Raw genomic sequence first — 15,121 nt, 5'->3', positions numbered from 1 at the left:
AGAAGGTACTGTATATTTCTTATGTTTTGTAGTTTTTACTGCATTTCTTTTTAGTATAAAAAATCTCATAAGAATTACCTATACTGGGTGGCCCAGGGAAGCGGGTACAAGAACTTGTACCTATAATCTGACAAATGAAGCCCTGAATACATATGGTTATCCTAAAAATTCTTCACCGGTATACATAAAAATGCTTGTCAGTTACTAGGATCACGAGATATTTGTGCACATTCTTCGAATATTCCATCTAATCAAATGATCTGGATCAGCCCACTTAAAGAGGAAGTAAACCCTAATGGGTTTACTTCCTCTTTCATTCCCTGCAAAGGTAAAGCATAATGGACTACTATGCATTGCATAGTAGTCCATTATGTCTCACTTACCTGACACAGGAGCCAGCGATGTCACCGCTGTCCCCTGTAGTTCCGAGCGTCCATCTTCTTGGTGGGTCTCGCTGCTCCGGCACTGTGATTCGCCGGAGCAGCGATGATGTCACTCCTGTGCATGCGCACGGGAGCCGACACTCGCGGCATAATGCCGCGATCTGCTGCTTACCCAGTGCGCCTGCGCACTGCTGTCTATGGCGCATGCGCCGTAGACAGCGGTGGCTGTCTTCAGGTAAATATCTCCTAAACCGTGTAGGTTTAGGAGATATTTCTTGGACCTACAGGTAAGCCTTAATCTAGGCTTACCTGTAGGTCAAAGTGGTTTGTAAGGGTTTACAACCACTTTAAAAGGAATAATTACTTTTTGGTAGATACTGAAGAGTTAAATCACATGACAATACCTTATATCTCTCAGAAACTCTATTGCCCAGATCTCTGCAATGAGTTCCTGGGTCTGCACACCTGCTGTACTCATTATGGGGGACTCCCACTCTGTCTATTAGATTTAAGCATGATGGAAAATTTCACTGGTCATGCTGGACCACAAAAGGTGGATGCTCAAAACCTCACAATGGGCAAGAACAGAGTAGGAATTATGTTAGTGAGATGTCACTAGTAAAATAATCAAGGCGTGTAAAGTGACAGGTACTATATCTAGAGGAATACCATTTAAAGAAGTGTGCCGACGTCTATATCAACAATCCATATTCTTTATTGCTTTGCACATTCATTCTAAAACCGAGGGATAGCACAGATGTTGTGTTGTTTTGGCATATTGGTAAATCCAACGCCTGGCATTAGATCTGAATTGCTGACCCCAGGAGGCAAACAAAAAGTGAACTTTTGCAGCAAGCTGGAAAAGAAAATGAAAAGCTCCATTCTAGCCAAATTTTCTCCAGCACAGGCTCTACGCCCTGAAATAGAGATAGAGAGAGAGAGATCACATAATTGATACATTAAGTAAATCAATGAAGAGATGTGATAATACTTGCAGGATTCTTTTGCTCATTCTGTCTACTGCGTTCTTCTAATTTTGTTTTCTATTTCTATTTCTAGAGTCTAATAAACTATTTTAAACCAGAAAGTCTTTAGCTGTTTAGGAGAAAGCCAAGCCAACACAGGCCGTTTCTTTAGTACAGTACTTTGTTAGTGTTTAGGAGCATGTTATTCAAAAGGAACTCTAGGTGACAGGTATATTGTATCAATGATCTAAAGCTGCCCATACTATATAACTAACTTTACTTTCAGTTTAAAATAACTCAATAAAGCTTTATTTGCCAGGATTTGCAAGCGCATTTCAATTGTTTAAATGATTCTACCCAGTTTAAAGTCCCTCTTTGAAAACGACACAGATTATTATTATTATTAGTATACACGATTTATATAACGCCAACAGTTTACGCAGCACTTTACAATGTATAGGGGGGACAACACAATTACAGTACAATACAAAAGGTACAGGAGGGCCCTGCTCATAGAGCTTACATTCTAAAGGGAGGGGGTGGTGGTAAAAAAGGTAATAGCTGCAGAGAATGATTTGATGGGGGTGGCTCAGGGACAGTTAGGTGGGTGTGGGATAGGCTTCCCTGAATAAATGAGTTTTCAGGGAATTCCTAAAGGTGGACAGGGTAGGGGCTGATAATAACTGATAATAACTTATCTTTTTCTAAAGGCCCGTGTTCCCATAAACACACTCCTAAACCTTGTGGACAGCCTTCCCAGAAGAGTTGGAGTGGTTATAGCTACAAAGGGTGGGCCAACTCAATACTGAAACCTATGGGCTAAGACTGGGATGCCATTAAAGTTTATGTGCGTGTAAAGGCAGGTGTCCCCATACTTTTGGTAATATAGTGTATGTAAACTGGTAACAATAACCATTAAGGCTGAAAGTGAATGTAACGGGAGAAGGTTTTTTATCTTAATTCATTGTATGTGTGTGCAGAAGCTCCCCTCAGCCCACCCCCCACAATACTTACCTGAGCCCCATCTAGATCCAGCGATGTTGTAGGATTTTCTCGGCTGCCCAGGACTCCCCTCTTCATTGGGTGAGACAGAAACGCGGCACCATTGGCTCCCGCTGCTGTCAATAAAAGTCAGTAAGTCAATGAGGAGAGAAAGAGGGCAGGGACACAGGAAGCTAGGGTGCCCCCACAGCAAGCTGCTTGCTGTGGGAGCACTCAACAGGAGGAAAGGGACAAGAGCACCGAAGAGGGACCCAAAAAGAGGAGGATCTGGGCTGTTCTGTGCAAATCCACAGCACCACTATAACATGTGTGTTATTTTTAACTAAAACAAATGAGACTTTACAATCACTTTAAAGTGAACCTCTGCTTTGCCATAGCAGGGTGAAGAAATGTATTCATTTCAATGTCATCCATCCCATAAGCACCTAACTTTTAACTCCTTCTTCTGCTGCTCAATTTGACCCAACAGATAGGAGAAGGAGAAACCCTGTGAAAGCATTAACTCATAAATTTGAGCATAAAGTAAAACTAAAGGTTTGTTTTTTATTAAACTAAAAAAGGTGCTATACTTACCTGCTCTGTGTAACGATATTGCACAGAGCGGCCACATACCTTCCCTTTGGCCATCCCCCACTGATGCTATTCAGCTCCTCATTTCTCTGGGTGCCTCCTTAGCAAACCAGTTGCTATAGAGGCATCCATACTCACATGCTCCTTATCTGGGCTATATGTGTCCATAGACTAGGGATGCACACAGCATGGCCAGTAAGCATTTAGTGTGTCTATAGACACACACAACGACTCACAGGAGTTTGATGGACAGCAGAAGGAGCCTATGGCCCGCTGCCCTCAGTGTATCTGATGAGACCAGGAAGTGAGAGGAGTAGTGCTGCTGCTAAAACAGCTCTAGATTGGTGACAGGAGTCAGTAAGTGTTAAATAAAAAATGAGGGGGGGTGTAGATTAGGTAGTGGGGATTTTTTTTTACCCTTATTTTTCGTAAACTTTACTTTATAATCACTTTAAGTTGGCGTTTAATTCCCATAGCAATTTCTGAATGATTTTGGAACGAGTAATGGCAAACAAAAAATTCCTCATCAAATAGACATCACGGTATGGTTCATCCCTTTGCATACCAGTTAAAAATGTAATCGATTCAGTCTTTGAAAAGTAATTTTTGCTTAATTTATTTGATGAGTTTATTTGCTTAGAATGATCGATTCTAAGTTCATATAATTTTTTGTGTAGCAGCTATTTCACAGAGATAAGAATGCCATTGACCTACTTGATAGCATCAGGAAAGCTACATCAATGTGACACTTATAATGTCATACTTTATCCTCCTTGACTTCAAATACATAACAAATTCTTGGTAAAAAGATCTGATTGGCTTCTATTGATTATAGCCAATTCCAGTTAAGATGAGGCCAGTTATGATGATGGAGGAATACAAACCTGCAGAGAATGGCATAAAGGCATCTTTCTTTATAAAATTCCCATGGGAATCTAGAAAATGATTTGGGTAGAATTCATCAGGCTTTTCAAACTGTGTCTTGTCCCGCAATACAGAGGATAATAGAGGGATTATATAGGTTTCCTATAATTAATTAAAAAAAATTTTTTTAAAGAAAAAAATAGAAAAGAGCCTGGTTTAAGTAAAAACTGTTTTGTAATTGATAATGAGAGAACTGTTTAAATCTCAACTCATTGAAAATATATATTTTTTTTAATGCTATATTGTATTAGTATAGTATAAAATAGTTTTAGAGGATAGAAAATAGCTACCTTTGGGATAAAGTATCCTCTAAAAGTGACGTTTCTTGTTGTCTCATGAGGAACACTGAGTGGTAGAATGTCGGCAAACCTCTGGATCTCATGTATGACGGCATTTGTATAAGGCATCTGTCCACGATGGCTGGACGTAGGTTGTGCTAACCCAACAACTTTGGAGATCTCTTGTTGCACCTTTTCTAGAGGTAATAAGGAAGAGTAAAGGGATCACAATAAAATAGTTCTTGCTTCCTAGCTTTTTTCTGTTCCTTTTACTTTGACAGACAAATGTTATACCAGTAAATACGCGTGTGGTAGATCTAAATTATCTAAAGTTCGCCTTGAAGAGATTATTCCAAGTTTTATCCCAAGTTTTATTTTTAAAAGAACTGATTATACATAGACTTTTGTAAGACTTGATTCCCATGGGCTTACTATAACATAAACCTGAGTGTGAAAGCACGGGTGTTCCATGCTTCCCTGTGCAGGCAGTCCCATTGATGTTTATTGGGATGCAGTGGCTGCATGGACACAGCCATGGACCAACACTATCTGTGTTCAGGGACTCACACCCGCATGCACCCAACCTTGCATGGATGTCAGACCGGTGGATTTGTCTATGCAGCTGCTGTGCCCCAGTAGACATTACTGTCTACTGTATACACAGAATGCCTATGCATCCCATGTAGGCAAAAACATCTCTATGCTTTGGAGTATGCTATAATATGCCCAGATGATCGAGACCTAATAAATAAATATAATGTTATGGTACAAACAGGCAATAAAGAAGCAAAGGTTCTTTCAGAAGACCTTGATCATTCTGCCCAGTTACAGTCAGATCTGTATGTGGGTGGGTTCAGTGTGTTGTGGCGGCAATAACACACACTCATTCCAGATGCAATTAAAATAACTTGTATTGAAATCAATGAAAAACAGTTCACAACAAGCCCAGTGGAAGAAAGCCCAACTGGTAACCCTCACAGATGACAACAGCATGTAGTGGATTGGAGCAGGCCTGAGCTGACAGCATCTGTCTGGAGGGGTAAAATGCAGCCTGGCCAGCCTGAGCCCAAGTGGGGAGGTTTCCAGGAAAAGAAGTGGATCCCTATGATTCTCCACTTGTCTGGAACCTTTCCCTACCTCGTATACTGTCCCTGAAAGACAGATGACCTACTCTATCCACACGCCAAAAGCACGCCAAACTCAGGAGCCAGGGTTTTAAGTAGACTCTGCCTGACCCAAGATGGCTGTCAGAGTCACATGGACTGTCAGCATCCAACCCGATCAACCCAGCAAAGCATGTTCCTCCTGACTTACAAGTTCCTCTCCCTCTGCACTACCGCTGTGGTTGAGCAGCACCTGCAGTGAAGAAAATAGACTAGACCTGTCTACATGTAAGTTTCTTCCTGGCCATCAAAAATGCATGCTTGTACAGCTGTTTTTTTGTAAAATAGATTACTTGGTCCACAGATCATCTGTGAACAATTAGAATGAAAAAATTTACATTTTGAAATGTGTACACGTATTAAAAAATACTCAGATTGATATTCAGAATACTTTAATAATCCCAAGGGAAATTATTAATAAGTAAATATCCTGAGATCATTCTGGATATCCAGTAGACATGTGCAGAGTAAAATATTTCGTTTCGGAATTTCGTTTTCGTCTGAAAACTTAATTTATTTAGTTACTCCCGAAATTCGTTTTTATTTATTTCATTTTTCGTTCAAAAATTGCATTCGTCCGAAAATCCACATGAATCACGGTCGAATCTGTCTTTGAAGGCTTATGGTGTCTGTCGAATGTATAAAGAAGATTCGACGGAGCTAGTATATAGCATACTTTAGAACCCTATTAAAGTCTATGGGACTCCAACGTTCAAAATCTAAAGTGCTCATTTTAAAGGCTAATTTGCAAGTTACTGTCCTAAAAAGTGTTTGGGGACCTGGGTCCTGCCCCAGGGGACATGGATCAATGCAAAAAAAAGTTTTAAAAACGGCCGTTTTTTCGGGAGCAGTGATTTTAATAATGATTAAAGTGAAACAATAAAAGTGTAATATTCCTTTAAATTTCGTAGGGGGGGGTTGTCTATAGTATGCCTGTGAAGGGGCGCATGTTTCCCGTGCTTAGAACAGTCCCTGCACAAAGTGTCATTTATGCAGGAAAAAAAGTCCTTTAAAATCACTCGCAGCTATTATGAATTGTCGGCTCCCGTAATACAGAGAACACTCATTGAAAGTCATTGATAAAAAAATAAATAAATAAATAAATAAAAAAAAAACGTGGGGGTCCCCCAAATTCAATTACCAGGCCCTTCAGGTCTGGTATGGATATTAAGGGGAACCCTGCCTCAAATTTAAGAAAAAATTTGACGTGGGGTTCCCCCTAAATATCCATAACCAGACCCTTCAGGTCTGGTATGGATATTAAGGGGAACCCCGCATCAAATTTAAAAAAAAATTGACGTGGGGTTCCCCCTAAAAATCCATACCAGACCCTTTATCCGAGCACGCAACCTGGCAGGCCGCAGGAAAAGAGGGGGGGACGAGAGAGCGGCCCCCCCCTCCCTCCTGAACCGTACCAGGCCACATGCCCTCAACATTGGGAGGATGCTTTGGGGGTCTGTGACCCCTCAAAGCACCTTGTCCCCATGTTGATGAGGACAAGGGCCTCATCCCCACAACCCTGGCCGGTGGTTGTGGAGGTCTGCGGGCGGGGGGCTTATCAGAATCTGGAAGCCCCCTTTAATAAGGGGACCCCCAGATCCCGGCCCCCCCCCCTGTTTGAAATGGTAAGGGGGTACAAAAGTACCCCTACCATTTCACAAAGAAAGTGTAAAAAATGTTTAAATAAAACAAACACACTTTTGAAAAATTCCTTTATTAAAAATAAAAAAATAAAAAAAAGATTCCAGCGGCGGTAATCCACTCTTGCTATCCATCGACGGACGGTCATATCTCCAGCGATGTCTCATGTCATCCAGCGCAGCGCAGCATCCTTCTTCTGTCTCCGTGGAGGAGACACTACAGACATTCCGGCGGCTGACGTTTGTTATATACGGAGGCCGGGGCCACCCGTCACCTGACCCCGCCCCCCTCTGACGCAAGGGGAAACCCGGGGTTCCCCGTGACGTAGGGGTGACCCCGCCCCCCTCTGATGTAACGGAAACCTGCCTGTGTTACATCAGAGGGGTGCGGGTCACCCCTACGTCACAGGGAACCCCGGGTTTCCCCTTGCGTCAGAGGGGGGCGGGGTCAGGTGACGGGTGGCCCCGCCCTCCGTATATAACAAACGTCAGCCGCCGGAATGCCTGTAGTGTCTCCTCCACGGAGACAGAAGAAGGATGCTGCGCTGCGCTGGATGATATTAGACATCGCTGGAGAGATGACCGTCCGTCGATGGATAGCAAGAGTGGATTACCGCCGCTGGAATCTTTTTTTTATTTTTTTATTTTTAATAAAGGAATTTTTCAAAAGTGTGTTTGTTTTATTTAAACATTTTTTACACTTTCTTTGTGAAATGGTAGGGGTACTTTTGTACCCCCTTACCATTTCAAACAGGGGGGGGGCCGGGATCTGGGGGTCCCCTTATTAAAGGGGGCTTCCAGATTCTGATAAGCCCCCCGCCCGCAGACCTCCACAACCACCGGCCAGGGTTGTGGGGATGAGGCCCTTGTCCTCATCAACATGGGGACAAGGTGCTTTGAGGGGTCACAGACCCCCAAAGCATCCTCCCAATGTTGAGGGCATGTGGCCTGGTACGGTTCAGGAGGGAGGGGGGGCCGCTCTCTTGTCCCCCCCTCTTTTCCTGCGGCCTGCCAGGTTGCGTGCTCGGATAAAGGGTCTGGTATGGATTTTTAGGGGGAACCCCACGTCAATTTTTTTTTGAATTTGACGCGGGGTTCCCCTTAATATCCATACCAGACCTGAAGGGTCTGGTTATGGATATTTAGGGGGAACCCCACGTCAAATTTTTTCTTAAATTTGAGGCAGGGTTCCCCTTAATATCCATACCAGACCTGAAGGGCCTGGTAATTGAATTTGGGGGACCCCCACGCTTTTTTTTTTTATTTATTTATTTATTTTTTTATCAATGACTTTCAATGAGTGTTCTCTGTATTACGGAGCCGACAATTCATTATAGCTGCGAGTGATTTTAAAGGACTTTTTTTCCTGCATAAATGACACTTTGTGCAGGGACAATTCTAAGCACGGGAAACATGCGCCCCTTCACAGGCATACTATAGACAACCCCCCCCCTACGAAATTTAAAGGAATATTACACTTTTATTGTTTCACTTTAATCATTATTAAAATCACTGCTCCCGAAAAAACGGCCGTTTTTAAAACTTTTTTTTGCATTGATACATGTCCCCTGGGGCAGGACCCGGGTCCCCAAACACTTTTTAGGACAGTATCTTGCAGAATCTTTTCTCTCTGTCAAATCTTTTTTCTCTGTCGAATATTTTCTCTATATAATCTTGGACTAATAGAGGTAAGGTTAGGCACATTCGAACACAGGTTCTATAGACACAGATTGTTGTCAGAGTCATGTCGAATCTCCTATTCTATATCGAACTGTTGTAACAATGAAAACGAAAATAAAGCATTTATTTATGTCGGATCTTTCGTTTTTCGGATTTTGTGCTTTCGTTATCGTTTGTCAAAACGAAAACGAAAATAGCTGAAATTCGGACGAAAATGCATTCGGACGAAAACGAATGCACATGTCTAATATCCAGTGCTGGCCTATGTGCTAATTATTTTGCTATGCTAGCTCAAGCTTTTTTGTAAGGCCATGCAGTTCAGCTCTGTGGACTACAGAACACCCCACCACACTCCTTACCCTTGCACTCTGTACATACCACTTTCCTGAACCCTGCACTCTGTATATAACACACTCCTGACCCCTGCACTAGTTTATAGCCCACCCCCAATCCTTACTATTCACAGTCAGTGCAAGGAGACCAACAAGGGCAGAGAATGCAAAGCAAGAAGGTCCCATATTGCTTTGTATTTCAGTGCAGCAGAGACAGTATTCAGTAAAGCTAATTAACCACTTTGCTGCTGATCATTCTAATCAATTGCACCAGATTCATAAAGCACATTTGATTCTGTCAGCGATTTGTGCACCAAATTTAGGAAGTTCTAAAATGTGCCACTTTCGGCAGCATTAATTAATATTAATGAAATGAATGCATCAAATTGAAAATAAAATACCCACAGTTTGTATCTTATGAAAGTGGGGCTATTTAACCCCTTGGCGCCAATCGCACGCAAATAAGTGACTTCTCGCCTGGGTTAGGCATTGATGTCAAGCAGCCACCTATTTGCGTTAATTAGTGTAAATACAGCTATGCGCCCTGGTTGTTCCCGACACAGTTACCTGCGGCTAAAAGAAAGTTCCTGCTGCTTGTGACCGCCATGACAGCCAATCAAGGCAGTCACTATATCATAAACCCTGCCTCCCAGCATCCTAAACTTCTTAAAGGGCCAGGAAGCGGCGATGCCAAGAGGTTAAGACCAACTCTCTTTTAGTGTACAGGCCAAAAGGTCTCTCTATCTGCTGTGCATTCTAAAAGTAGTGCAGCATGTGCCAAATTCAAGTATAAGTCTAGACAGGTACATGAATTTGGAACATGCTGTGCAACTTTTAGAATGCATGAGACACACTTTCATTAAATTTTTCATGAAATCCAGTCTTTATGAATTCCAGGGACTGTATTCTCAACTCAAAATGAACGTTAGAAGCACACTGGATTTCTGGCATATAAACAGACATTTTCTGTGCTTGCAGCATTTCTAAAGGGATAAACATGGGAAATTGTTCCTATATATGTTTTATTTTGTCCTTGCATACTCTAACAGATTGTAAGAGGAGAGTGAAATGTTTGTTATTAGCAGTTATGCATCAGTGCTAAGCCCTTTGTAGGCTTACCAAGTATGTGTAATGATTTGATGCAATTACATATACCCTAATATAGTTGAAACTCAACCTATACTCAAAGATTTTTGGGAACCGCACACCCATGTGACAATATTACTGCTTTCTCTGGTCAGGACACAAGTGGCACAGCAGCTGGAGAAGGACAAAGAAGGCGAGTAAAGCCTGCCTATGGTGCCTCATATAAACCAAACATTTTTGGACATTTACCGTACAGTTTTTTCCTTAAAATGTATAATACCTTGTATCGCTGGGTATTTTATCATTAGCAGCAGACCCCAGCGCAGAGTAGTTGATGTTGTCTCCATTCCCGCAACAAATAAATTTCTTACCAGTCTTGTTAGATTTTCATTATGGAAATATGAATGAGGGTTCCCAGCCTCCTGCAAATGACAGGTGTAACATAGAGAATGGTCAACATTTCCCCGGCAACCAGTTACTTGTGGTGAAATACTGTACCGTAGTATGTTCACACTGATACAGTGGTTCTTAAAGTGATTCTAAAGTTTGATTTTTTTTTTTTTTTTAAATAACAAACATTTTATACTTACCTGTCTGTGCAATGGTTTTGCACAGCGCAGCACCAATTCTCTTCTTTTGGGTCCCTAGCCGATGGTCCTGGCTCCACCACCCACCCACTAGCAAGCCTCTAGCTATGGGGGCACTTGAGCAGTTTCACGCCTGAGCTGTTCTCCTGTAAATGGACATTGTCCATTCACACAGAGAGCGTGGCTCGGCCCTGGCCCCCTCTCTTTCCTTATTGGCTCACTTGCTGTGATTGCATAGAATACATTAAGGTAAAAAATCTTCTGCCTTTAGAACCACTTTAAATGGTCAATATTTAGTCTGGTTTGTTGTGTTCCTGTGCCAGGGCCTTAGCACCATGTCCTTTAAACAGAAGGCTCCCAGTGCAGGGAGTATAGAGACTGATTTTCTACTTCAAGTCCAAGACTAACACAGACAGCATGATGCCTTACTTAAAGAGAAACTTCACTTTTGTTAGGAAAAAAATCCCCTCTGGGCGATTAATGTGCATTGCAAGGATTTTAACAAACATAGTTCCACAAACCTGTTTCTGCTCTGAAGAAATAGCTGATTGTTTGACCATGTCCTTTGGGTACTAATTATGTTATGTATATCTCAGTGTTCTGATGAGAAAAGGTGTAGCTATCTAACCATAAAGATGTAGTTATCTAACCATAAAGGACATTTCTGATTCGGAGTCTAAAATCGGAATTATAGTAGGAGATTACATTTATGGAGGTGTTTTGTACCCCAATGGTGTACAGTATGCCTTCAGGTAGCCATATTGCATAGAATTTTTTAGAAAATAATAGCACTGCAGATTGATAAGGAGAGGTCATTTTAATAACATAAAATTTAATTTGGGTTGTATAGCAATTGTATATGCTTTATTATGTTTTATTTGCCTTTTTTTTTTTTTTTCGGCCACAGAAGCGAAAGGTTAAAACCCCTACTAGTATATTTTTTGCTGTCTGTGTACTATTGGGGATATTTTCCTTCACTTCATATCCCAGAGACACAAAAGAAAGTTAGATTGTTAGAAAGTTGTTCCTGGAACAGGTGTTCCCAATGGAAGTTTTGCCCTTACCTCTTGTTCTCAGGAACAACCTTAACATTTTTGATTTCCCATCACTGTCCGTCTCAGTAAAAATGGTCTCCAGTACAAATAGAGCAGTAGGTCTCTCCAGTGTGGACACAGAAAGCAAAAAAAAATATGACAAAGAGTCTAACTCATCACTTCTCTATACAATTTTTTTAAAAAAAGGGTGTTTTGCCTAGAGATACACTCTACGTCAAGGATCCACTGCATCAAGGGGGCGTGACTAACAGCTGAGCAACATGGACGTCTGAATTTTCTGCTCCAGTGGCGACCGGGGATGCTAAACAAAAACCTTAGAAATATCTACCCCGAAAGGTGCATCTAACACCTCTCCTACCTCCTCAGTCAACAACAGCCCTGTCAAGTCGCGGGTGTGCCTGGATTCTAAACCCCAGGGAAACAAGGGGAGCCCTGCGTTGGATTTTACATATACAAAGGCAACGCATCCATCAGCTATAGCATCGTTTCCTAATTCTAATCAACCAGTGCTAGACTCCACAATGAAAGAGATGCTCATCTCCCTCTGAAGCTCTCTTCACAATGCCATCTCCTCTATTGTCACTAAATTTTCCTCATAAATGTATTTCATGGTTAAGAGGGTACATCATATGGAAAGGCAAATAGGCTTAAGAGACAGTTAATAATTCAGTGGATGCATATGAGCACACATGTGATGGACATCAGTGGATGAGAGCTAAGATAGTGAATCTAGAAGACAGGTTTTGCCGCAAAAAATTTTAAAATAAGCTGCATACCCAAAAATATTCTCCACCAGATCTCAATGGCTATGCCAGGAAAATAATCTCCACATTACTACCAGAGATCTCTCCAATGGAAACCATTATTGATCACATACATCACATAGCTAAGCCCCCTAACCACCCTGAAGAGGTACCTGGCAATGTGCTGATGAGAGTGCACTTTTTTCATGCTAAAGACCTACTGACAAAGGCACAACAACTAGGTCAGCTTCTAGCACCATATGTAAATCTTCAACTCTATGCAGACCTCACTCAGCACACCTGCCAGCTCAGACGACAACTGAACACCATTATCAAGCCTCTCAAAAACCACAAGATCCCACTAAATGAATAGTCAACAAAAATGTAGTTAAGCACTATATCCACACAGTAGAAGAAAAGCCCCATCGGCTCCACACATGGGGTATCATCCTTGATCTGCCTGCACCAGTACAACCTAAATGCGGGGGAAACAATCCATCCTCATCTGGGAGCCACTATACCAATTTCCATACATCTGCATCTAAATGAGCGTTACCACATTAATGATCACAGTTTTTCATCGCGGTACGGTACCTTGCTCATTGCAACTAATTTCACGAACTTCCACCTCTGTACTTACTGTATCAGCAGCATATAATATAAATACCTGCTGAATTTGTGTTTTTCTGTTTGCGTTTGTGTTTGTCATTGTTGTGTGTTAAAACCTAGTTTTACTGTTGTTTCACCCACTGAGCACACAAGTGAGCTACAATGCTGCATATATTTAATTTGTGACAAAATACTTCTTATTTGTCTCTATACTGTACCTGCTCAACAACAAGAGCATCTGGACAAACCCATCCCTATCGTCGCTGCAGCAAACCCTGCTCCTACAGCGCCATCTACTGACTACCTCAACTCATCCATACACATCTCTGCTTCCAACAGTATGTAACAACTCACAAATTTACATTATGCCAAAATTCTTGTAGCTCAACACAAAAGGGACCGAATCACCCAGTGAAAAAAAAAAATCCCATCGCCACAACTCTTACACTCGAATTGGCAATTTTTTAGTTGACAAATGGCTCTTACCTAACATCACCAACTCAACTATATCCACAATCTCGTGGTCTGATCACGCCCCTATCACTATCACCATCGACACACTACCATCTGTATCCAAAATAAGGATATGGAGAGCCAACGCATCGATCCCACAGTCGCCCTCATATTCCACCTATATAAGTGACCGTCTAGAGGAATTTGTTTAACTGAACAAAGGAACCACCTCCAATAATGCCACCCTTTGGAATGCCCACAAAGCGTTCATCAGAGGAAGTATTTTACAGATGAGTGCTAGAGAAAAGAGGACGAGATCACAGCATCTAGATACCCTTACTTCCCCCATTACTGACCTTGAAAAAAAAAAAAACACTGATCCATCCCTCAAATCGAAAAGCCTACTCCTTAGATAGGAACTGAGAATGTTCCTCTTATGCCGCATACATATGATCGGAAAAAAGATCTGATGGTTTTCCAGATGGAATTCCGCTCAAGCTGTCTTGCCTACACATGGTCACACCAAATTCTGAGTGCCAAGAGCGCGGTTATGTACACCACGTACGACGGGACTATAAAAGTGAAGTTCAATAGCCAGCGCGCCACCCTTTGGGCTCCTACTGACATTAAAAGATTTGACAGAGAGAGAAAAGATTTGACAGAGAGAAAAGATTCTAAAGTGCTAATTTCAAAGGCTAATATGCAAGTTACTGTCCTAAAAAGTGTCTGGGGACCTGGGTCCTGCCCCAGAGGACATGTATCAATGCAAAAAAAAGTTTTAAAAACTGAAGTTTTTTCGGGAGCAGTGATTTTAATAATGATTAAAGTGAAACAATAAAAGTGTAATATTCCTTTAAATTTTGTACCTGTTGGGTGTCTATGGTATGCCTGCGAAGGGGTGCATGTTTCCCGTGCTTAGAACTGTCCCTGCACAAAGTGTCATTTCTGCAGGAAAAAAGTTATTTAAAATCACTCGCGGCTATAATGAATTGTCGGCTCCTGTAATACAGAGAACACTCATTGAAAGTCATTAATAAAAAATAGAAAAAGCGCGGGGTTCCCCCAAATTCAATTACCAGGCCCTTCAAGTCTGATATGGATTTTAAGGGGAACCCTGCGTCAAATAAAAAAAAATTACCGTGGGGGTCCCCCTAAAAATCCATACCAGACCCTTTATCCGAGCACGCAACCTGGCAGGAAAAGAGGGGGGACGAGAGAGCGCTCCCTCTCCTGAACCGTACCAGGCCACATGCCCTCAACAATGGGAGGATGCTTTAGAGGATGTTTGTCTTATTTAACTATTTTTTCCACTTTCTTTGTGAAATGGTAGGGGTGCTTTTGTACCCCCTTAACATTTCAAACAGGGGGGGATCTGGGGGTCTCCTTGTTAAACGGGGCTTCCAGATTCTGATAAGCCCCCCGCCCGCAGACCCCCACAACCACCGACAGGGTTGTGGGGATGAGGCCCTTGTCCCCATCAACATGGGGACATGGTGCTTTGGGGGGACCCCAAAGCATCCTCCCAATGTTGAGGGAATGTGGCCTGGTATGGTTCAGGAGGGGGGGCACTCTCTCGTCCCCCCTATTTTCCTGCAGCCTGCCAGGTTGCGTGCTCGGATAAAGGGTCTGGTATGGATTTTTAGGGGGAGCC

The 15,121-nt window shown here is 42.2% G+C and overlaps 1 protein-coding gene across 1 annotated transcript in view; it reads right to left on the bottom strand.

Annotated features, from left to right (window-relative positions):
- Positions 1 to 1,076: 1,076 nt before the first annotated feature.
- The window catches only part of LOC143989047 (cytochrome P450 2K1-like), a 104,719-nt gene continuing 90,674 nt past the window's right edge, over positions 1,077 to 15,121 (bottom strand). Inside the window, exons 6-9 of the mRNA XM_077489051.1 lie at positions 10,304 to 10,445; positions 4,135 to 4,319; positions 3,805 to 3,946; positions 1,077 to 1,300 (exon numbers count right to left, since the gene is read on the bottom strand). Of these exons, the coding sequence (XP_077345177.1) occupies positions 1,119 to 1,300; positions 3,805 to 3,946; positions 4,135 to 4,319; positions 10,304 to 10,445 (651 nt within the window). The 3' untranslated portion in view covers positions 1,077 to 1,118. The remainder of the gene's footprint in view (positions 1,301 to 3,804; positions 3,947 to 4,134; positions 4,320 to 10,303; positions 10,446 to 15,121) is intronic.

This window comes from Lithobates pipiens, unplaced genomic scaffold (genome assembly GCF_037356315.1).
Source record: "Lithobates pipiens isolate NorthernLeopardFrog02 unplaced genomic scaffold, aLitPip1_a1.2 Scaffold_18, whole genome shotgun sequence".
In the NCBI taxonomy this organism is placed as follows: Eukaryota; Metazoa; Chordata; class Amphibia; order Anura; family Ranidae; genus Lithobates; species Lithobates pipiens.
The sequence above is the reverse complement of the archived record's forward strand: the minus strand, read 5'-3'. Positions and strand labels throughout refer to the sequence as shown.